This window comes from Pseudorca crassidens, chromosome 18 (assembly GCF_039906515.1).
Source record: "Pseudorca crassidens isolate mPseCra1 chromosome 18, mPseCra1.hap1, whole genome shotgun sequence".
Taxonomy (NCBI): Eukaryota; Metazoa; Chordata; class Mammalia; order Artiodactyla; family Delphinidae; genus Pseudorca; species Pseudorca crassidens.
The window spans coordinates 79,604,823-79,628,212 of record NC_090313.1 but is presented as its reverse complement, the minus strand read 5'-3'; the positions used below and the strand labels follow the sequence as shown (position 1 = coordinate 79,628,212).

At 39.5% G+C, this 23,390-nt stretch overlaps 1 protein-coding gene across 4 annotated transcripts in view; it reads left to right on the top strand.

The window, feature by feature from the left end:
- ZMYM2 (zinc finger MYM-type containing 2) overlaps window positions 1-23,390 on the top strand; it is an 87,696-nt gene that overhangs the window by 23,232 nt on the left and 41,074 nt on the right. For 2 of the 4 annotated variants that reach the window (XM_067713850.1, XM_067713853.1), the window contains exons 3-7: window positions 1,038-1,894; window positions 6,815-7,100; window positions 8,429-8,594; window positions 9,381-9,593; window positions 22,651-22,722. In XM_067713850.1, the coding sequence (XP_067569951.1) occupies window positions 1,048-1,894; window positions 6,815-7,100; window positions 8,429-8,594; window positions 9,381-9,593; window positions 22,651-22,722 (1,584 nt within the window). In that variant the 5' untranslated portion in view covers window positions 1,038-1,047. The remainder of the gene's footprint in view (window positions 1-1,037; window positions 1,895-6,814; window positions 7,101-8,428; window positions 8,595-9,380; window positions 9,594-22,650; window positions 22,723-23,390) is intronic. The other 2 variants (XM_067713852.1, XM_067713851.1) reach the window with 2 other exon arrangements.

Here is a 23,390-nt window from a genome sequence, read left to right as displayed (position 1 = left end):
TTTTCCTAGGGCTGTTGTAACAAGTCGCCGCAGACTTGGTGGCTTAAAACAGACCTTGTTTCCTTTAACAGTTCTAGAGGTCACAAGTCAGAAGTCAGTGGCCCTGGGCTCAAACCAGGGCGTCAGCAGGGCCATACTCGCTCAGGAGGCTCTGGGGGAGGGCTCACTCCCTGCTTCCTTTAAGTTCTGGTGCTGCCAACATTCCTTGGCTACATCACTTTCATCTCTTCCGGGCACCTCTGTGCTTACATTGCCTGGAATCTCCTTGCACCTCTGTTGATGAGGCCACTTGAGATGCAGGTGGGGCCTGCCCAGGTAATCTTTTTTAAGTCCTTAACCATAATCATCTCTGCAAAGACCCCCTTTCCATCCGAGGTAACATTTACAGCTTCCAGGGATTAGTATCTGATTTCTTTTGGGGCCGTTATTCGGCCTGATACGTGGATATAAAGGACATGGCAGATGGGGATTTAAGCTTTCTAGATGGGGTCAAGAAAGATTTCAGATTCTCAGAAGGATTTAATCATACAGCTATGGGAGCCAGGGAATATGAGAACAGTGGATTAAAAAAAAAAGATAAGGGAAATTAGGGATTAATCATGTCATTTTATTTAATACAGTAGATGAATGGGATAGATATAGAGAAGAGATTTTCATGATCAGATTTTAGTTATATTTTTGTTCACATGTGTGTAGAAGGATTTATCTGTGTTTTCAGTGTTAAAATTATAGGGTAAGCAGTGGTGGAAAGGAGGTGGTAGAGATGGGAACATACTGCATATTCTTACTGAAAATTCGATAATTACCTTTCTTTTTATATTGCAAGAAGTTCACATGTAAACTTTATGAAATGATTAGTGAATGAGAGAAGATCACAGAATGCGTATAAAATTTTTCCTGGATATTAGATAAGAATGACTTTCATTTAGAGTAAGAAAGAAAGTAAAAGTACCTTTAAGAAATTTTTTGAATTAGAATAACATCAAAAGCCATACAGTGACATTTGTAAAAAAAATTTTTTCCCATCTCCTTAACAGGTTCTTTGGCATGGACACAGGTTCATCAGGAGGATTAGAATTGACTGATCAGACTCCTGTTTTGCTGGGGAGGACGGCCATGGCAGCTAGCCTCACGGACGTAGGAAATTCATTTAGTGGGCCACCTAACCCTTTAGTGAATAGATCTAGTAAATTTCAGAACTCATCAGTGGAAGATGATGATGATGTTGTGTTTATCGAACCTGTACAACCTCCTCCGCCTTCTGCACCAGTGGTAGCCGATCAAAGAACCATAACATTTACGTCATCGAAAAATGAAGAGCTACAAGGAAATGATTCCAAAATTCTTCCTTCCTCAAAAGAATTGGCTTCTCAGAAGGGAAGTGTAAGTGAGACAATTGTCATCGATGATGAAGAGGACATGGAAACAAATCAAGGGCAAGAGAAAAATTCCTCCAATTTTATTGAACGGAGACCACCCGAGTCTAAAAACAGAACCAATGATGTGGATTTCTCTACTTCCAGTTTTTCAAGAAGTAAGGTAAATGCAGGAATGGGTAATAGTGGTATCACCACAGAACCAGACTCTGAAATTCAGATTGCTAATGTTACGACCTTAGAGACAGGTGTCAGCTCTGTGAGTGATGGCCAATTAGAAAATACTGACGGGCGAGATATGAACCTAATGATCACACACGTAACATCACTGCAGAATACCAGCTTGGGAGATGTCTCTAACGGACTGCAGTCGAGTAACTTTGGTGTTAATATGCAAACATACACCCCGTCTTTAACTTCACAGACCAAGACTGCAGTAGGACCTTTTAATCCTGGTAGAATGAATGTGGCAGGAGACGTTTTTCAGAACGGAGAGTCTGCAGCTCATCACAATCCTGGTAAGCCTGGAGGGGGCTTCTGCCCCGTGGAAGGGATTTTGCACTGGTGGATTCTTTTTTTTTATTATAGTAATTGGTGCTACTTTGGTTAGTTTATTCATGTAAGATATATTAATTCTGTTGACTTTTAAGTTTGAAATTTTAACTAATAAGAGATGTAAAACCGTGTATATAGTATTTCTCTGTAGATAATTAGAAAATCAGATAAATTAATGTCTAAAGGAAGTAAAACAAAATACTCTATATTCAGCACCACTAAAGTCTAATAATTTGGCATCTTATTTGTCACATACTGACTTTATGCTAGTGTATTTTTTTTTAATTCATTTATTTTTGGCTGCATTGTGTCTTCGCTGCTGCGCACAGGCCTTCTCCAGTTGCAGCGAGTGGGGGGCACTCTTTGGTGTGGTGTGCGGGCCTCTCACTGTGGTGGCTTCTCTTATTGTGGAGCATGGGCTCTAGGCACAAGGGCTTCAGTAGTTGTGGCCTGCAGGAGCAGTAGTTGTGGCGCACGGGCTTAGTTGCTCTGCAGCATGTGGGATCCTCCTGGACCAGGGCTCGAACCCGCGTCCCCTGCGTTGGCAGGCGGACTCTCAACCACTGTGCCACCAGGGAAGCCCTATGCTAGTGTATTTTTAATAGTATTGTTTTTATGTGTAAAAAGAGAACAAAAAGATAAATAGCACATGTAAGGAGCAATATGTTGTATAATTGCATTTAGATTTGTTTTTACTTTCCCTGTGTTTAATTTTGACTGCCTATCTGATTATAATTTTTACTTATTAGCACTTTGTTATTTTTTCTTACATTTAAAGATTGGTAAATTTCTTGACTACTTGAAAACATTTTCTGCAGGCATCTTTGCTCTGTGGAAGCTGTGCGAAGAGCTGTGTGGCTTTTCCTGACTGTGTCTGTGTCTGCCCCCGGCCTCTGTATGGCCTGCCTGTCTCTCACGTACCTTCTCTCCGTCCTTCTCAGGCTTCATCGTTTTAGGCTTATGAGCAGCTTTACACCCTAGGATTGTGGAGAATAATAAGGAATGACTGAAACCTAGGCCATGTAGAATGTTCTGTGAAATGCTAGTTTTTCCTTTCATACTTATTATTCTTCTGGTTATGAGAGTAATGTGTAATTATTGAAGAATGTTTGGAAAATCCATAATTAAAAAATGATGAAGAAAGGTTACCACTGTTGTTAATGCTTTGAGTGGTTGTCTTTCAGTGTTTTCCCTTTGTATTTCTTAACTTGGTTGAAGTGCAGTTCTTCATAATTTTGCTTCCTGTTTCCCCGCATTTAATATTACTCTGTATTTTCTCATACCATTAAAATTATTTATACACAGAAGTTTTAATGACTGCACCATGGATTTGGTTATACCATTCCCATATTTGGTTTTTACATTGTTTCCCTTTTTTGCTCTTGTCGGTCTATGATGAACTTTTTTTTTTTTTTCAAATTTCTGATTATTTCTTAGAGTATATTCTAGAAGTGAAGTTACTGGGCCAAAGACTATCACTACTCCCATCCCTCCAAAGAGTTTTGGTTGTAAAAATTTTCTGCTTTGTAGTGATTTTGAAAGAAATATGTTTCTTATTACTCAGTTTTGAAAATTCCTAATGTCTTCCAAGATCCTTTCCCCCTGTATGTATTTATATATATCTGTTGGTAGGTCATTGTATGCATATATGTGTATGTGACGTCGTATGAACGTTTTTAAGTTGTGGAAATACATTGTCATACGGCCTTCTGGAAAGTTTTTACCAATTTATACTGCTATCAGCTGTGTATTAGAGGGTCTTTCCTTCTAGCTCACATAAAAGTTTAAGACATGATAATAGTCAAATTAGTTTCAAAATAGCTCTTTTGTCTTTCTTATAAGTATATTAAAAACATAAGTGTATGAAAAAGAACATAACGTTCAGTCTTACTGTTGAGAATATGGTACATTTAATTCCAACCTGAGATTGCAATAGAGGTATAGCTTTGCAAACTTTCCCTTTCTCCTGCTCCTTTAAATACCTAACAATAATCTTGAACTTTTGACTATATCAAGAGTATATGTTTGATTTTGTTAATTCTCTATTTAGTTCACTTCCAGTTTTTACTATTTAAATAACTCGTAAGAATATTCTTATCCATGTATGTCGGGATACGTAGTACCTGAGGACTATTGCTGGGTCAAAGCACATTTATTATAAGAATTGTGTTCCTGTTCACACAAACTCTTAACACAGGGAATGTAAAGTATGCATCAGGAAACCAGACAGATACACCTCTTGCTCCTGAGTTTATGGATTAGCTCCTGTGTGTTTGTGCTGTCTTTGTTTGTCATAGAGAATTATAACATCTTGGCTGTTTATACTGGCTCTCAGACTAATGGTGACTTGGGCAAATTAACCTCTATCCCTTAGTGTCCATTGTATAAAATAGAGAATGATTAGGTCTCTTCCATTCCTAAAAATATTTTGATATTGGAGGAGGTGAAAATTTGAAAGTAGGGGAATGTAAGAACTGAAGCATAGATAAAAGGAGCCATTGCATTATTTATACAGGGCCTAGCACGAAATTGAGAGTAATTGCCACTTTTCAAAATCAAGTTGATAGATAGATGCCTTTAGGGTTAACTAGGTTCCTTTTCAAAAAAAAAAATTATTTATTCTGGCTCTGCCGGGTGTTAGTTGCGGCACGTGGTATATTTAGTTGCGGCATGCGGACTCTTAGCTGTGGCATGCATGTGGGATCTAGTTCCCCGACCAGGGATCAAACCCAGGCTTCCTGCATTGGGATCAGGGAGTCTTACCCACTGGACCACCAGGGAAGTCCCTAACTAGGTTCCTTTAAGTATATATTCAAATGACAAGCCTGCAGGGTTGAAAGTTCTAAGGAGCCACTATTTATGTTGCAAAAGCTATTACTTCTAACATGTATTCAAATATTTTTATAAAAAAATATTTATTTATTTATTTTTGGCTGCATTGGGTCTTCGTTGCTGTGCAGGGGCTTTTCTCTAGTTGCAGCGAGCAGGGGCTACTCTTCATTGCGGTGAGTGGACTTCTCATTGCGGTGGCTTCTCGTTGCAGAGCACAGGCTCTAGGCACATGGGCTTCAGTAGTTATGGCATGCGGGCTCAGTAGTTGTGGCTCGCAGGCTCTAGAGTGCAGGCTCAGTAGTTGTGGTGCACGGGCTTAGTTGCTCCGCAGTATGTGGGATCTTCCTGGACCAGGGATCGAACCCATGTCCCCTGCATTGGCAGGTGGATTTTTAACCACTGCGCCACCAGAGACGTCCTCAAATATAATTTTTGATTGAAGGCCCTTCATAATATGGAATTGCCAGTTTGTTTCAGTGATTTGCTTTCTTCGTGTTCCTTAGTATTTTTACCTCTTTATTAAAACAGGTCAGTTACCCTGATGATAGCAGGATAACAGGATTCCAGAAGGCACTCTGTTTACTCTGTGTATAGAACATATATTTATTTGGAGGGGTTGTGGAGTAAAGTAGAATTTGAATAGCAGTATATGTAGCCCCTTGAAACCATTAGGTTGATGGACTGGGTCAGAACCAGGAAATTGCCCTCTTCAAGGTTTTGGTAGTAAAGAAATTTCCTCATACTCTGGATATATTTATACATTGTTTCTCATATGAAAGAGCATCTTTTTTGTATGGAAATACAAATTTCAGAAGAAACTAGAAAGGAAAAGTATTACAAGAGACCAAATAGTAGAAATTATAATAGAAGTGGTAGCATGAAAAGTTTCAAAATGAAAAAACATTATGGTGTATTGGTATTGTAGTGTGAGTCTGTGTAACAGTAAGTAGTATGGTGAGCTGGAGACATCCTGCTAAGTCCCAAAGAAGCTTACTAAGAAGAGGAGGGAGAACTCAGCACCCTGGTGGTCGGTTCCCCAGGCCTTAATGCTGTGCTGTTGAAGCTGTGCTGCTGGCAGTGGTAGAGCAACGGGATGTCTCATCGGTCACTAGACGTTGGCTTAACATCACCACTTCTGTGTAACACTCTCATTTCTTTGATATTATGTGGTATACTTAGAAGCCATGAAATGAAACATGTAAGTGGAAAAGCTGTTCTTAGAAAGGTTTTCTTTAAAATTTTTTGGCTGCACCACGTGGCACGTGGGGATCTTAGTTTTCCGACCAGGGATCGAACCTGAACCTCTTGCATTGGAAGCGTGGAGTCTTAACCGCTGGACCACTAGGGACGTCCCTAGAAAGATGTTTTGAATATAGTCATTTGTAAACTTTATCTGAGCTATATTGTATTTTTTTTTTTTTTTTCTTTTTGCGGTACGCGGGCCCCTCACTGTTGTGGCCTCTCCCGTTGCGGAGCAGAGGCTCCGGATGCGCAGGCCCAGCGACCATGGCTCACGGGCCCAGCCGCTCTGCTGCATGTGGGATCTTCCCGGACCGGGGCACGAACCCGCGTCCCCTGCATCGGCAGGCGGACTCTCAACCACTGTGCCACCAGGGAAGCCCAATCCGAACTATATTGTATTTGTCAAAGGTTCTGGTTGGTTAAGATTTTATTATATATTTATGTTGATGTATGTGTTCCTTGCTTAAAGTAATATTTTGTAAATTCTTCCTGTTTAGTAACTAATGGCTAATGTTTTTTAGTGCTGCATATGTGCCAGTCATTGTGGTTTATAAACCATGTATTATCTCATTTAAAGTTACCATTTCCAGTTTAGAGAAGAGTTAGGCACAGGGTTAGTAACTTCCCAGTCTAGTAGGTAATGGAGCCTGAATGTCAGCCATCAATTCTGACTCCAAAGTTTGTGCCCTTGACCGCTCTGCTATACTGCGCCTTATCGATGTCTGAAACTTGGACAGAATGGGAAGTTAAAACTGTGTCTCTGATATAAATTTCAGTGTATGTGTTTTTGTTTTGGTTTGTTTTTTTAGATTCTTGGATCTCCCAGTCAGCATCATTTCCCCGAAATCAGAAACAGCCAGGGGTGGATTCTTTATCACCAGTGGCCTCTCTTCCTAAACAGATTTTCCAGCCTTCTGCCCAACAGCAACCCACTAAACCAGTTAAAGTCACTTGTGCAAACTGCAAAAAGCCTTTACAGAAGGGACAGACAGCTTATCAGCGAAAAGGATCAGCTCACCTCTTCTGTTCTACCACCTGCCTCTCTTCCTTCTCTCACAAGCCTGCTCCAAAGAAACTTTGTGTTATGTGTAAAAAGTAAGGTTTACCTTCCAGCATATTTCCTTATGGTTGAATACTGGTGGTATAAAATGTGAGAAAAATTGTTTTAGAGGTGAATTACTATGTTTTAAAAATTCGTAAGCTTGTTTGAATATTAAAGCCAAACTCAAATTTGTAATGGCTTTGGAGTGTTCTCCGTCAAGCTGAGGTGGCTTAGGATTAAAAGCCTTCCTATTTGGGTAGGCTTTGGCGTTGCTTTAGACACTAGGCCCTTATAATTAATTTTATCTGTAATCTGCATTGGACTTGAATTCGTAAAAATACATACATGCTCATTTACATTATTAATTATAAGAATTTAGTTCTAGCCAGACAAAATTGTTAAGCAATTTATGTATAGCTAGTTTTGTATTAAAATAGGTCAAAATTTGGACTACCTTCATGTTAAGATTATTAAAAATTGGCAAATCTTTGGATATTATATGCATTTATTTATGTTTGTCTTGAACGTTGTCATTTTAATACCTCTTCAAGACTCAGGTACCTTTTTTTTGACAGCCTTGGAGTGACAGGATCCTCTTCTGCCATTTTTTAGGTCTGGTCTCGCTAGTTAAAAATGAGCTGAATATGGTATGTTGTGTGCAAGTATTAAACAGGTAGATTTTCTGTACCATCTCTTGAAGCAGCCCAAGTTTGTAAAGATATTTTTAGATATTAGAACTGGAAAAGGCTGAGTGCTCTGTATACGTTTAGTAAATTCAAATATTGGAACAATTGTTATACAGTTTTTTGGTTGCTTTACAGTAGTAGACTTGCATACAGCAATATAAGACCTGGAACTTCAGAATTAAAGGAAAACTTCAAAGGTCATCAATATTGTCATTTCCTAACATTTCTAATTGTAGCTGAAAGCTGTATAGAATGGTAGGTGGGGTTCTTTTGGGTTATGGGATGTATTTAAGTTCACTTATCCTCTCCATATTCCTGTGACCTAGGTACCTCATGCTTTCTACGTACCCACGAGAGGGAAATTGAATAGGTATTGTAAATTTATACCTCAGTAAATTAGGCCTTGACGTTAAACTCCGTGTAAATAACAAGTTTTTTTTTTTTTTTTTAAGTGGTTCTAATATCTGAAAGCCTTGTTAAGGAGCTTGAAGATAAATTGAGTAGTGGCTAGGGTTTAATAGTATTGCTTCTCAATCTTCTGTGTTCATATTTTATTGCCAAGAGTTTTTAAATAGTAAAAGTGAGTTAATGAATCTAAAAATGGGTTTCAGTCTATGGAAATTAAAAATGTCAGTTATTACTCTTTGATTTATTTTAAAGTAGAGTTTGACTTTGCTGCTCCTCGTATTTTTCAGAGATATAACTACAATGAAAGGAACCATTGTTGCCCAAGTGGATTCGAGCGAATCCTTCCAGGAATTCTGTAGTACATCTTGTCTGTCTCTTTATGAAGACAAACAGAATCCTACTAAAGGAGCGCTGAATAAATCAAGATGTACAATTTGTGGTAAACTAACAGAGGTTTGTATTTTTGTGCTTTATCATTTAGTTCTAATTAATGGGAATATTTTTGACTTTTAACTGTTTTGACATAATCTTTCATCAGTATGTATTTCCTTAAAAGTGAGGGTATATAAAACCTATCTTATAAATATCCCATTATGTAATCCCATTCTCTCATGGGGAGAATGATTTACAAAAAAATTGAAATATAACATCAATTGACTTATTTCCTGAGGTTGGAGCACTCACAGAAAACCCATAGTGTTTAAATAGACTGACTGCACATGAGAGCCAGCAAACGATCTTGCTTAAGAAGCGGAACGAGTGGAGGGGATGTTTTTGAGGACTTCGTTAAAAGTGTATTACGGTTTTTGCATTTGATGAAATAAAAAGAAATCTGTGCATACATGCTTCATTTGAATTATTTATAATGTTAGTCCTCTCCTCCCTGTTGTACAGCAGTGTACTTATATTTAAATAATTTCCTTTTAGATTTATCTAAAGATTTCCAATCTGTTTGGAAGTTTTATACTAACACTGCCCGAACTGGGTTGTTTCCTGTCACTTTTAGATACGTCTAGAGAAGTTTGTACGATGACCCTGGTGGTCCTCTCTGCCTTGCACCGTATATATGTGTGTATAAAAAAGTTTAAAGAAGAATGAAATGTACTTTGTCTTGCCTTTTCCGTAAACAAGCTTTACACAGAAAAACTGAGGCATTTTCTTTCTATTGGAGCACCTTGTTAGTTAGCTACGTGTCATATATTAATTTGTTTTTTAAAATTTTGCTTGTTTTTCTTTTAGATTCGCCATGAAGTTAGCTTTAAAAATATGACTCATAAGCTGTGCAGTGACCACTGCTTTAATAGATACAGAATGGCCAATGGTCTAATAATGAATTGCTGTGAGCAGTGTGGGGAGTACTTGCCCAGCAAAGGTGCTGGGAACAATGTCTTGGTCATTGATGGTCAGCAGAAGAGATTTTGCTGCCAGAGTTGTGTCAGTGAATACAAGCAGGTAATTCATGATCTGATCAGAATCAACCGTTGTTTTGAATGTGCTTTTAAATTGCTATAATAGTTTCACTCTAACAGCATTAATTAACCAGATTTATCTTGAAGTCTCATTTAATTCCATTATTGTCTTAACATCGTAGCGATAACCAATCTCAAGTGAATACTGAAATACATGTAGGTTATTGGAAATAAGTTTGTGATTTTACATAGAAAGGTAAATGCTTACCAAAGTGATTCCTTTTTTGGGTGGTGGAGAGGGGTCGTAAATATGGTTTTTCAAATTGTTAATGCTTAGCGTAGGAGTGATTATTTTATTTCCATTTGATTGTTAATTTAAAATTTAAGGTCTTTGACTTAGCTTAGTTTATTTTTTAATATATACCTGTGGTTTCAAAAGTCAGAGCGGTCTAGCTCCCATTTCTTTCTTCTCTTGGTTCCTACTTATCCTTTATACATATCAGTTTTTAATTCTTACTATTTTGTTTTCTTTCTGAAGAATTAAGGAAATAATGTATTCTTAGTTTCTCTTTTATCGGTACAAAAGGCAGCATACTGTATGTACTGTACTGTACCCTCCATTTGTATCTTGGAATCATTCCCTGTCAGTATATTCCTTATTCTTCCTTATTCCTTTTATGGCTGAGTTAAATTTTCAGGAATTCTGTGAGCCAGTTGTTAAAACACCCATTATTAAAAAGTTAAGTTATAGAAACTTACAGGTAAATTATCTTTGTATTAGTCTGCTAGGGCTGCTGTAACAAAATACTGAAGGGCTCAGACAACCAAGAATTTATTTTCTCACAGTTCTGGAGGCTTAAAATCTTAAGATCAAGGTGCCTTTCTGGGGTGGTTTCTGGTGAGGCCACTCCTCCAGGCTTGTAGCTAACCTCCTTCTTGCTGTGTCTTCACGTGGTCTTTCCTTTGTGCTCAGAAGGAGAGAGTGTCCTGGTCTGTCTTCTTGGACCTAACCTGTAGGGCTTCATTCAACCCTAACCGCCCCCCTTAAAGGCCCTATCCCAAATACAGTCTTGTTGCGGTTAGGGCTTCAAGATACTCATTTGAGGTGGGGGGAGACACAATATTGAAGACAAAGAAAATAAATACTTAAAATGTACCACTTCCTAATTATCTTATTACATTTCAGTATTACCTGTGCTCTTGAGGTTATTTACATTATTTGTGAGATGGAAATATTATACATAATGGTGTGCTTCTGTGTATCTCTTCCCAATTTCATGTTTAGTTTTATGTTGGTGGCCTGAAATTAGCCACGGTGGGGAGAGTCTCATGGTAGATGTTACAATAAATATGGTGCTTACTTTCACCTCCCGAGAGCTAGTGGTTAACCATATACAAGACAGTACGGGGCTGACTGTTGTTTATTTGATCACTTTGCTGTTGGTGGTGTTTGAGTTATTTCGTGTTTTGCTGCTGCAGATGACAGATGATGAGTAACCTGTGCAGGAACAACCCCGAGGTCTTGCGGGTTCAGTTCCAGACCAGTGCAGTGGAGCGAATGTCGTAGTAGAGCGAGTCATGGGAATTTTTTGGTTTCTCAGTGCACATAAGTTGTTTACTATTAAGTGTGCAATAGCACTGTGTCTAAAAAAATGTACACACCTTAATTAAAAAAATATTAACCATCATCTGAGCCTCAGTGAATCATAGTAGTAGCATTCCAAGATCACTGATTATACCAAGAGATCACCGTAACAAATAGAGTAATAATGAAAAAGTTTGAAATGTCGCAACAATTACCAAAATGTGATACAGAGGCACGAGGTGAGCAGATGCTGTTGGGAAAATGGCGCTGATGAAGTTGCTCGACGCAGGGTTGCCACAGACCTCCAATCTGTAAAAAAGGCACTACGACAAGGTCTGCCTGTATATCCTTGACTCTGTGGAGATGTTGTTTCAGGGTAGATTCTTAGAAGCAGGATTGCTCAGCCAGAGGTACGTGCACATGTTAGTTTGTTAGATACTGTTAAATTGCCTCTGTTAGAGGTGGACCAGTTTGTATGCCTTTCAGCAGTGTATGTGGAAGTGCCCGTTTCTCCGTAGCCTCTCCAGCAGGGACTTTTAGCACTTTATTCTGTTTGATGAAAACAGTATGTTTAGTAAAATTTGTATTTCTCTTATTAGGAATGCTGATGAGCAGCTTTTCATATTTCAGAGCTCATTGTCTTTCCTTTTCTGTGAACTGTTTGTTTACCTCTTATACCCATTTTTCTGTTTGGGCTTTGGTTTGTCTTAGTCTTTCCCCCATTAAGTCAAACTTTTAATGAGCAAAATGCATCTGTAATTTGTTCATGAAACAATTATTTAGCAACTATTATGTTGCAGGTACTGTGCTAATTGCTTGAAATAGTCTGATAGGAAGTACAGTAGATAGTTCCTGCTTTCGTGGGATTTGCATTGTGCTGATATAGTTCAGATTTGTTAACATAAGGAAGGTTTTGCGGTGATTGAAAGGATCAGACTAATTATAATCTCCAGAACTCAATGTGGTGTTTGATGTTGGTGATGTCATTGCATTAGTTATCTTCTGATACCTAGGTTTGGTAAGAGCTAGCTGCCCTGGGTTAAAGTCGTGGCCCAGCACTCATCTTCTGTGTCCTGGGCATTTGCTTAAATCCACCCCCCCGCCCCACCCCTGCACCCTGCCTTTTTTCATCACGTGTCTTGCCTGATGGTATTTCCTGCAGTTTTTAAAAATATTTATTTATTTTTGGCTGTGTTTGGTCCTTGTTGCTGCTTGCGGGCTTTCTCTAGTTGTGGCGAGCCAGGGCTTCTCTTGTTGTGGAGCACAGGCTCTAGGCACGCGGGCTTCAGTAGTTGTGGCTCATAGGCTTAGTTGCTCCGCGGCATGTGGGATCTTCCCGGACCAGGGCTCAAACCCGTGTCTCCTGCATTGGCAGGCAGATTCTTAACCACTGCGCCCCCAGGGAAAACCCCTACAATTATTTATTTATTTATTTATTTATTGCGGTACGCGGGCCTCTCACGGTTGTGGCCTCTCCCGCTGCCGAGCACAGGCTCCGGACGCACAGGCTCAGCGGCCATGGCTCACGGGCCCAGCCGCTCCGCGGCGTGTGGGATCTTCCCGGACCGGGGCACGAACCCGCGTCCCCTGCATCGGCAGGCGGACTCTCAACCACTGCGCCACCAGGGAAGCCCCCCCCCTACAATTTTTAATGAGTGGAAATAGTAAGTACCTTTTTCTTTTTCCAGTGGTAGTGCCTTTGGTGTTTCCTCATTAAATTAGATGCCAACTTCAGAGTTGGTAAATATATTTTATCACATTAAAGAAGAATCCATGGATTTCTTTCATTAAATGTTTTATCAGAAATGAGAATCGAGTTTTGAAGGTCTTTTCAGTGTCTATGGCAGTGATTGTATGATTCCCCCCCCACACCTTTATTTATTTATTTTTTTGGCGGCGTCAGGTCTTAGTTGTGGCATGTAGGATCTTCGTTGAGGCATGCGGGATATTTCGTTGCAGCGTGCGGGCTTCTTTCTAGTTGTGCCGTGCAGGTTCCAGAGCGCGTGGGCTCTGTAGTTTGCAGCACATGGGCTCTCTCGTTGAGGAATGCGAGCTCAGTAGTTGTGACACGGGGGCTTAGTTGCCCCGCGGCATGTGGGATCTTAGTTCCCCCACCTGGGGTAGAATTCGTGTCCCCTGCATTGGAAGGTGCAGATTCTTTACCACTAGACCACCAGGGATGTCCCTCCCCATCCCTTTAAATCTATTAATATGTGAATTATTTTAATGGATTTCCTAATTCATCTAAACATTCTTGCATTATTAGAATAAACCATACCAGATCATTATTGTATTTTAAATTTTATTTCTAATTGTTAATATTTAGTACTTTTCCATTGGTATTCATAAGTGAGATTAGTCTTGAATTTCCTTTTTTTGGTGCAGTCTTTAAGATATCAGTGTTATATTTGCTTTATAAAAATGCTCAGAGGAAAGTTCATACCCTTATATATACTTAAATGAGTAAAAATGAACATAAATGAATTAACTATTAAACTCAAAGTTGTAAAAAGAAAATAAAGCAAAAGACAAGAAAAAAGATAAAAGTAGAAATTAATGAATTAGGATATAAAAATAGTACTAAAATAATTCAAAATGCTGCTTCTATAGGAAATCAAGTCTTTGAAAAACTAGACAAACGATTGTCAATCAGGAACAGAGGTTTAAAAATGCACAGATTCACAAAGATAAGAAATGACAAGTTGGACTAACCATCAAAACAGAGAAAATTGAAGAGAATCAGCAAGGGGCTACTTTGTCCAACCCTGTATAGAAATACTGAAAACCTAGATCAAGTGAGTAATTTTCTATCAAAATATGATTTCCCTAAATTGACTCCAGAGCAGATAGAATAAGGCAGAGAAATTTCCATAGAAGAAATAGAGATAGTTATCAAAGAACTACCCCACAAAATGAAATAGGCTCAGATGGTTTTACAGGGAAATTCCATCAGATTTGAACTAGGCAACCTTAGTGTTATTTAAACCATTCCAAAGCATTAAAAAGGGTGAAAACTACTCATGTTAAAAAAAAAATTGTGAAGTGTATATAATATAATATTCCTAACTTTAACCATTTTTAACTATACAATTGAGTGGAATTAATTACAGTCATAATTTGTGCAGTCATTACCTCTATTTCCAGAACTTTTTCGTGACCCAAACAGAAACTCTGTGACAATGAAGCCAATAACGCCTCATCTTCCCCTTCACCCCTGACCCTGGTAATCTCTCATCTACTTTCTGTTGATGAATTTGCTGATTCTAGGTATTTCATATAAGTGGAGTCATACAATATCTGTCCTTTTTGTCTGGTTTATTTGCTTAACATAATGTTTTGAGTTTCAGCCATGTTGTAGCATTGTTTTTTATGGCTGAATAATATTCATTGTATGCATATACATTTTGCTTATTCATTTATTTGATGATGGACATTTGGGTTGTTTCCATCTTTTGACTATTGTGAATCATACTGCAATGAACATTAGCATATAAGTATCAGTTTGAAGTCTGTTTTAAAGTTCTTGTGGGTGTATACCTAGGAGTGGAATTGTTGGGTCATAGGGTAATTCTATGTTTAGCTTTTTGAAGAATGGTTAAGCTGTTTTCCACAACAACTGTATCAGTTTAAATTCCTACCAGCAATACATGAGGGTTCCATTTGCTGTCCATCTTTGCCAACACTTGTTACTTTCCATTAAAATTTTTTTTTTATCATAGACATCACAGTAGGAGTGGAGTGGTATATCTTTGTGGTTTTGACTTGCATTTCCCTAATGACTAATGATGTTGAGTATGTTTTCATGTGCTTTTTGGCCATTTGTATGACTTCCTATAGAAGTCATATATAGTTTTTTTAAATGTTTGTTTATTTATTTGGCTGTGTCAGGTCTTTAGTTGTGGCATGTGGGCTCTTAGTTGCGGCATGCGACATCTAGTTCCCTGACCAGGGATCAAACCCAGGCCCCCTGCATTGGGAGCACAGAGTCTTAACCGCTGGACCACCAGGGGAGTCCCTCATTTTACTTTCTTGATAATGTCATTTGCAGAAAACTTTTTAATTTTAATGAAGGCCAGTTTGCCTCCTTTTCTTTTGTTGATTGTGTTTTTGGCACCATATCTAAGAATTACCAAATCAAAGGTCAAGGTCGTTTATCCCTATGCTTTCTTCTAAGAGTTTATGGTTTTAACACATATTTAGGTCTTTGGTCCATTTTGAATTAATTTTGTTGATGATGTGAGGCAGGCATCCAACTTCGTTCTCTTGTGTGTGGAAATCCAGTTGTCCCAGCACCATCTGTTATTGGACTTGTGTGGTTTTTTTTGTTGTTGTTTTTAATTTTTTTACTTTTTCATTTATTTATTTAGTTTTTTGGCTGTGTCATGTGGCATGTGGGATCTTAGTTTCCCGACCAGGAATCGAACCCGTGCCCTTTGCAGTAGAGGCTTGGAGTCTTAACCACTGGGCCACCAGGGAAGTCCCTGTTAATTGGTCTTGTGATATTTGTCAAATATTAATTGGCCATAGATGAGTAGGTTTATTTCTGATAACCATCTTTGTAGGAAGTTTTGAAATCAGGAAATGAGTCCTCCAACTTTGTTCTTCTGTTTGGATACTCTAACCCCATTCTAGTTTTGTATGACTTTTCCATTTCTGCAGAAAAGGCTTTTATAATTTTGATAGTGATTGCATTGATTCTGTAGATCGCTTTGGGTAGTACTGACATTTCTGCAATGTCAAAGCTTCCTGTGTATGAACATGGGATGTTTTCTCATTTACTTAGGTCTTTATTAGCTCTAGTAGCTTTATTGTTGACCCCTTGGGGTTTTCCTTTTTTTATAAATGTTTTTATTTTTGGGTGCGTTGGGTTTTCGTTGCTGCGTGCGGGCTTTCTCTAGTTGTGGCGAGCGGGGGCTACTCTTCATTGTGGTGTGCAGGCTTCTCATTGCACTGGCTTCTCTTGTTGCAGAGCTCAGGCTCTAGGTGCGTAGGCTTCAGTAGTTATGGCACGTGGGCTCAGTAGTTGTGGCTCTCAGGCTCTAGACGCAGGCTCAGTAGTTGTGGCACACAGGCTGAGTTGCACCTTGGCATGTGGGATCTTCCCGGACCAGGGCTCTACCCCGTGTCCCACTGCATTGGCAGGCGGATTCTTAACCACTGTGCCACCAGGGAAGTCCCTGGGTTTTCTTTATATAGAGTCAGTTCATCTCCAGTAATGATAGTTTTACTTCTTCCTTTCCAATTTAGATGCCTTTTATTTCTTTTTCTAACTTGTTCTGGCTAGAACTTTCACTATCATGTTGAATAGAAGTGGCAGAAGTAGGCATCCTTTTCTTGTTCCTGACCTTAGAGGGAAAGATTTGTGTCTTTTCTCCTTTGAGTATGCTGTTAGCTATGGGTTGTTCATATATGGCATTTGTTACGTTGAGATGGTTTTCTATTCCTAGTTTGTTGATTGTCTTTTATCATAAAAGGGTGTTGAAGTTTGTTAAACTTTTTCTTCATCATTTGAGATTATCATGTGGTTTTTACCTTCATTCTATTCATGTGGTAATTACATTGATTATTTTACATTTGCATTACTGGGATAAACCCCACTCGGTTATGGTGTGTAATATTTTTAATATGCTGCTGAATTTGCCTTACTGATATTTTCCTTTAGATTTTTGTATGTATATTTGTAAGAGATATTTGTCTGTAATGTCTGTCTGTCTTTGGATTCAGAGCAACGGTGGCCTAATGGAATAGGAGTGGGAGGTGTCCACCGTGTTCTGACCTGGGGAGAGTTTGAGAAGAATCTGTGTTAGCTCCTCTTTGAATGTTTGGCGGAATGTCTCAGTGAAGTCACTTGATCCTGGCTTTACTTTGCTGCAACGCTTTTTTTTTTTTTTTTTTTTTTTTGCATTACGCGGGCCTCTCACTGTTGTGGCCTCTCCCATCGCGGAGCACAGGCTCCAGACGCGCAGGCCCAGCGGCCATGGCTCACGGGCCCAGCCGCTCCGCGGCACGCGGGATCCCCCCAGACCGGGGCACGAACCCGCATCCCCTGCATCGGCAGGCGGACTCCCAACCACTGCGCCACCAGGGAAGCCCGCTGCAACGCTTTTGATGACTGATTCAGTCTCTTTACTTCTTACAGGTCTGTTGATATTTTCTGTTTCTTCCTGAGTCAGTTTTGGCGTTTTGCATTTTTTTTTTTTTTTTTTAAAGTGCAAACCACTCCAGGTATTTATTTATTCATTTAATTTCTTTTTTTACCTTTGGCTGCGTTGGGTCCCCGTTGCGGCGCGCGGGCTTCTCACTGCAGTGGCCTCTCCCATTGCGGAGCACGGGCTCCAGGTGCATGGGCTTCAGTAGCTGTGGCGCAGGGGCCCAGCCGCTCTGTGGCATGTGGGATCCTCCCAGACCAGGGCTTGAACCTGAGCCACCTGCATTTGGCAGGCGGACCCCCAACCACTGCGCCACCAGGGAAGCCCCTGGTTTGCATTTTTTAAGGGATTTCTGTTTCATCTAGGTTATCCAGTTGTTGGTGTATAATTATTCATAGCATTTTCTCACAGTCCTTTCTTAGGGAATATTTGTAGTATTGTCCCTACTTTCATTTCTCTGTTTTGTTCTTTGCGTCTTTTTTCTTAGTATAACTAAAGTTTGTTGACTTTTTTGATCTCTTCATTGGCCAGCTTTTTGTTTCAGTGATTATATTTTCATACTCGTTATTTCTCTGCACTCTATTATTTCCTTTCTTCTGCTGGCTTGGGTTTAGCTTTCTCTCTTTTTCTGTTTCTTTAAGGTGTAAGTTATGTTATCGATCTTCTTTTCAAAAATAGGTATTTGCAATTATAATTTTTCCTCTGAGCACTGTTTGCACTGCATCCTGTCACTTTTGGTATATTTTGGTTTTGCCTTGACTCATCTGTTAAGTATTGAAAAATTTCCCTTGTGATTTCTTCTTTGACCCATTGGTTAAGAGTGTGTAGTTTTTATATCCCTGTATTTGTAAATTTTCTAGTTTTGTTTTTGTTATTCATTTTTTATTTCATTCTGTTATGATTGGAAAAGATACTCTGCGATTTCAATCTTTATACATTTATTGGGACTTTTCCTGGAGAATGTTTCATGTGCACTTGGGGAGAACATAGCGGCTTGTAGTGTTATTCAGATCCTGTACGTAAGTGCCAAAATCCCGTGTGGCTGGTCTGTCCATTATTGAAATGGGTGTATGTATTGAGTTCTACAGCTGTTACAGTAGAATTGCCTGTTTTTCCCTTCACTTCTGTCAATGTTTACTTAATATATTTTGGGTCTCTGATATTTGGTGAAAAAGTTTATAGTTGTTATATCTTCTTGATGAATTTACCCTTTTTCCAGTATGGTTTTGTTTTGTTTCTTGTATTAGTTTTTTGACTTAAAGTTTATTTTGTTTGATGTTAAAATTTTTTTAGAAATTTGTGGTGTATTGTGGGGATTCTTGTGGTTTATCCATTCTAGGGTTCTTTCAGCTTCTTCTCCCTGAAATTAGTCTTTTGCCTAATTTGCAGTGTTTTCAGACTTTTGAGCACTCGTTCAGCCCTGCCCTCTTTTCCTCTCCCTCCGGGACTCTAATAATTAGTTATTATATTACTGTAGTTACAGTCCTGCAGGTCCCTGAGGCTCTATTCTTCTTTATTTTTACCTCCAAGGCTGTGTTATTTCTGATATTCAGACTGGATAGTTTCTCTTTTCCCCTTCCGTGGTCTTGTCCTCTGTCTTTTCCATTCTGCTCTTGGTCCCATCCATTGGGATTTTTGGTGGTTGTTATTTATTTTACTAATACTTAATTTTGTTTAGAACAGTTTCAGTATTACAGAAACATTGATCAGATAATACAGAGTTCTCATGGGATAGCCCCTCCCCGCACCGTTTCCCTCTGTATTGACACCTTAAATTGGTATGATAATTTGTTACAATTAGTGAGCTCATATTGAAATATTATTAGTATGTAAAGTCCATAGTTTACGAAAAAATTAAGAAAATCTGAATAATGTTCATTTCCTGTTCCAGGATCCCATCCAGGATGCCACGTCACATTCAGCAGTTGTGTCACCTTAGGCTCCTCTTGGCTGTGACATTTTCTCAGACTTTGACGAGCTTGACAGTTTTTAGGAGTCAGGTGTATTGCAAGAGGCCCCTCTGCTTTCATCTGTAGGCAGACCGGGCTCTGGGTTTAGGAGGGAGATGACAGAGGTGTTGGCCTTTTGCACTTTTGCAGTTTTCATCACATAACAAGGGTACATGTCTCAACATGACTTATGACTGTTGGTGTTGATGTAGATCACCTCGCTCAAGTGGTGTCAGGATTCTCCACCGGAAAGCCCCCGCCGCCCCCCGCCCCCCCCATCCCCCCGTTCCTTGTTTAATGTTTGGAAGAAAGTCACTCTCCTTTAAGGTGGAGTATATAGTTACTTGGAATTTTTCTGCATAGGACTTTTGCCCCTGTTTTCAGTCATGCAGTTTCCATTTGGACCTTCTATTTCTTTGATGAGAATTTCTATTTTTTAATTGTTGTGTTTTTTTCCCCTTGTTGAAGCATTTTTATCATGGCTGCTTTAAAACCTTTGGCTCATAATCCTAGGTATCTGTGCTTTCAGTGTGAGCATCTTTTGACTGTCTCCTTCTGTGGCTCTGGCTCCCTCCCCTCTGGGCTCCAGGAGGGCCTGCTACTGCGCTCCCTGCAGCCCCACTGGCACCAGGATGATTCTCCTCCAGAGGATACAGAAAGTATTCTTCATAATATCAGTAAATAAAGCTTATTTCAAAGTAGTGTTTCATCTTTTTTTTAGTGGTCATAGTTTTTATATTTCTCATACTATATGTTCATAATTTTAAGTAAATAAGAGGGAATCTGTGTGTATGTTGTTACTGATAAAGGGACATAATCAGACATGTTTGGAGAGCACTGCAGTGATGCTCTAGTGAATGTCTTCTTTTTCTAAAGCCTGGGAACTAAAACTGTACAGTGATTTTTTTTGGTCCCTGCTCTCGCATTCTTCCACCCCCAACCTTTTGTCTCTAACATCTAAGTTGTCCACTCTTACTGTTTATCCCTGTCCCTGTAGCCCAGTTAGTGTCTGGAGTATACAGATACAGGTGATTAATCATCTAGATCCCGGCAGTGGGGACTGTCTAGTGCTTAACACTTGTCTTTTAGTATTTTCCATTTTCTTAAAAAAAAATTTTATTTAAAAATTTTTAAAATTTTTATTGAAATATAGTTGATTTACAGTGTTGTGTTAGTTTCACGTGTACAGCAAAGTAACTTGGTTATACGTACACATAAATCTATATATTCTTATATTCTCTTCCACTGTAGATTATTACAAGCTGTTGAGTGTAGTTCCCTGTGCTGTACAGTGGGTCTTTGTTGGTTATCTACTTTACATATAGTGGTGTGTGCATATTTTATTTTTTTTATTTTTTATTTTTTTGCGGTACACGGGCCTCTCGCTGTTGTGGCCTCTCCTGCTGCGGAGCACAGGCTCCGGACGCGCAGGCTCAGCGGCCATGGCTCATGGGCCCAGCTGCTCTGCGGCATGTGGGATCTTCCCGGACCGGGGCACGAACTCGTGTCTCCTGCATCAGCAGGCGGACTCTCAACCACTGCGCCACCAGGGAAGCCCGGTGTGTGCATATTTTAATCTCAAGCTTCTAATTTATCCCTGCCCCCCTCCCCCCATTTTCCCCTTTGGTAACCATGAGTTTGTTCTATGTCTGTGAGTCTATTTCTGTTTTGTAAATAAGTTCATTTGTATCATTTTTTTTTTTAGATTCCACATATAAGGGATATCACATGATATTTGTCTTTCTGTCTGACTTCACTTAGTATGATAATCTCTATCTAGGTCCATCCATGTTGCTGCAAATGGCATTATTCCATTCTTTTTATGGCTGAGTAATATTCCATTGTATATATACCACATCTTCTTTATCCATTCCTCTGTCAGTGGACATTCAGGTTACTTCCATGTCTTGGCTATTGTAAATAGTGCATCAGTGAACATTGTATCTTTTCAAATTATGGTTTCCTCCAGATAGATGCCCAGGAGTGGGATTGCTGGGTCGTATGGTAGTTCTATTTTTAGTTTTCTAAGGAACCTCCACACTGTTCTCCATAATGGCCGCACCAAATACATTCCCACCCACAGTGTAGAAAGGTTCCCTTTTCTCCACACCCTCTCTAGCATTTACTGTTTGTAGGTTTCTTGGTGATGGCCATGCTGACTGGCCAGAGGTGACACCTCATTGTAGTTTAGATTTGCATTTCTCTAATGGTTAGTGATGTTGAGCATCTTTTCATGTGCCTCTTAGCCATCTATATGTCTTCTTTCAACAAATATCTATTTAGATCTTCTGCCCATTTTTGACTTTTTTTTTTCATATTGATCTGCATGAGCTGTTTGTATATTTTGGAGATTAATCCTTTGTCGGTTGCATCATTTCCAAATATTTTCTCCCATTCTGTAGGTTGTCTTTTTGTGTTGTTTATGGTTTCCATTGCTGTGCAAAAGCTTTTAAGTTTAATTCAATCCCATTTGTTTATTTTATTTTATTATTTTTTGTGCGGTACACGGGCCTCTCACTGTTGTGGCCTCTCTCATTGTGGAGCACAGGCTCTGGACGCGCAGGCTCAGCGGCCATGGCTCACAAGCCCAGCCGCTCCGCGGCATGTGGGATCCTCCCGGACCGGGGCACGAACCTGTGTCCCCTGCATCGGCAGGTGGACTCTCAACCACTGCGCCTCCAGGGAAGCTCCTATTTTTGTTTTTATTTCCATTACTCTAGGAGACTATTTTCCATTTTCTTGCATAGTATTTTGACTTTTAAGGAAAACAGGATGCTTTCTGCAAAGAGTAAGGATATAAATTTCTATGTGCTGGAAGCTGTTATATGTGCTTTAAAAAGAGTTTCCAAAACAACCCATTTGCAGATGATGAAAACTGTAACTGTGTAATTTCCAAATCAGTTTTCTTTTGTTTTTGTTTGTTTGTTTGCTTTGGCTGCACTGCAAGGCTTGTGGGATCTTAGTTCCCTGATCAGGGATTGAATCCAGGGCCACGTCAGTGAAAGCTCCGAGTGCTAACCACTGGACTGCCAGGGAACTGCCGAGATACTGTTTTATGTATTATTAATAGATTTTACTGAATACATTTAGAATACCTTGTCATCTAAGAGAAATATGTGATTTTTTTTTTGCAAGGTCTACTTAGAGGTGAGTCAAATCTAAGGGTCTGTTTTTAATTCTTTATTTATCTAGTTACTATTATTTTTCTATAGGATAATTATAAAGTTATGATATCTAATATTCTGTAAGCTGGTCAGTGGCACTGTAGGACAAATAGGCATTTTTAAAAGTTGGAACGAGGTTGTAAGTCACAAAACAGGTAATTAAGACTCAACTTTTACAGATTGCTTGTTGACCTTTCGATCTAGCAGCCTTTCTTTATATCTTTTTATAAAGCCTTTTAAAATCTTTTTTTAGGTAGGTAGCCATCCAAGCTTTCTGAAGGAGGTTCGTGATCACATGCAGGACTCTTTCTTAATGCAGCCTGAGGTAAGCAGGAGTGTGGCTGGGGTTAAGGCCTCGACATGACATGCTCTGCTACTGCCTTTATTGTGTGTCTGAAAAATCGTGTACATTTTGAAGTGTATTAACATTTATGAACTTTAAATATGTCAGATGATGATTATTTTCTTACTTTATCTCAAGACCGACGAACTTTCTCATTTCACTAAATTTTACATGTGTTTTCTTGTGTGCACTCATTTGCTTTTAGGTATTTATGTTATTAAAAATTATTTTAAGGGACTTCCCAGGTGGCACAGTGGTTGGGAGTCTGCCTGCCGATGCAAGGGACACGGGTTCGCGCCCCGGTCTGGGAGGATCCCAGATGCCGCAGAGTGGCTGGGCCCGTGAGTCATGGCTGCTGAGCCTACCGCAAAAAAAAAAAAAAAAAAAATTAAGATATAGATTTTTTTTTTTTTTTTTGCGGTGCGCAGGCCTCTCACCGTTGTGGCCTCTCCCGTTGCAGAGCACAGGCTCCGGACGCGCAGGCTCAGCGGCTATAGCTCACGGGCCCAGCTGCTCCGCAGCATGTGGGATCTTCCCGGACCGGGGCGCGAACCCGTGTCCCCTGCATCGGCAGGCGGACTCCCAACAACTGCGCCACCAGGGAAGCCCTAAGATATAGATTTTTAATGCACAGTCCTTGACCTCAGTGG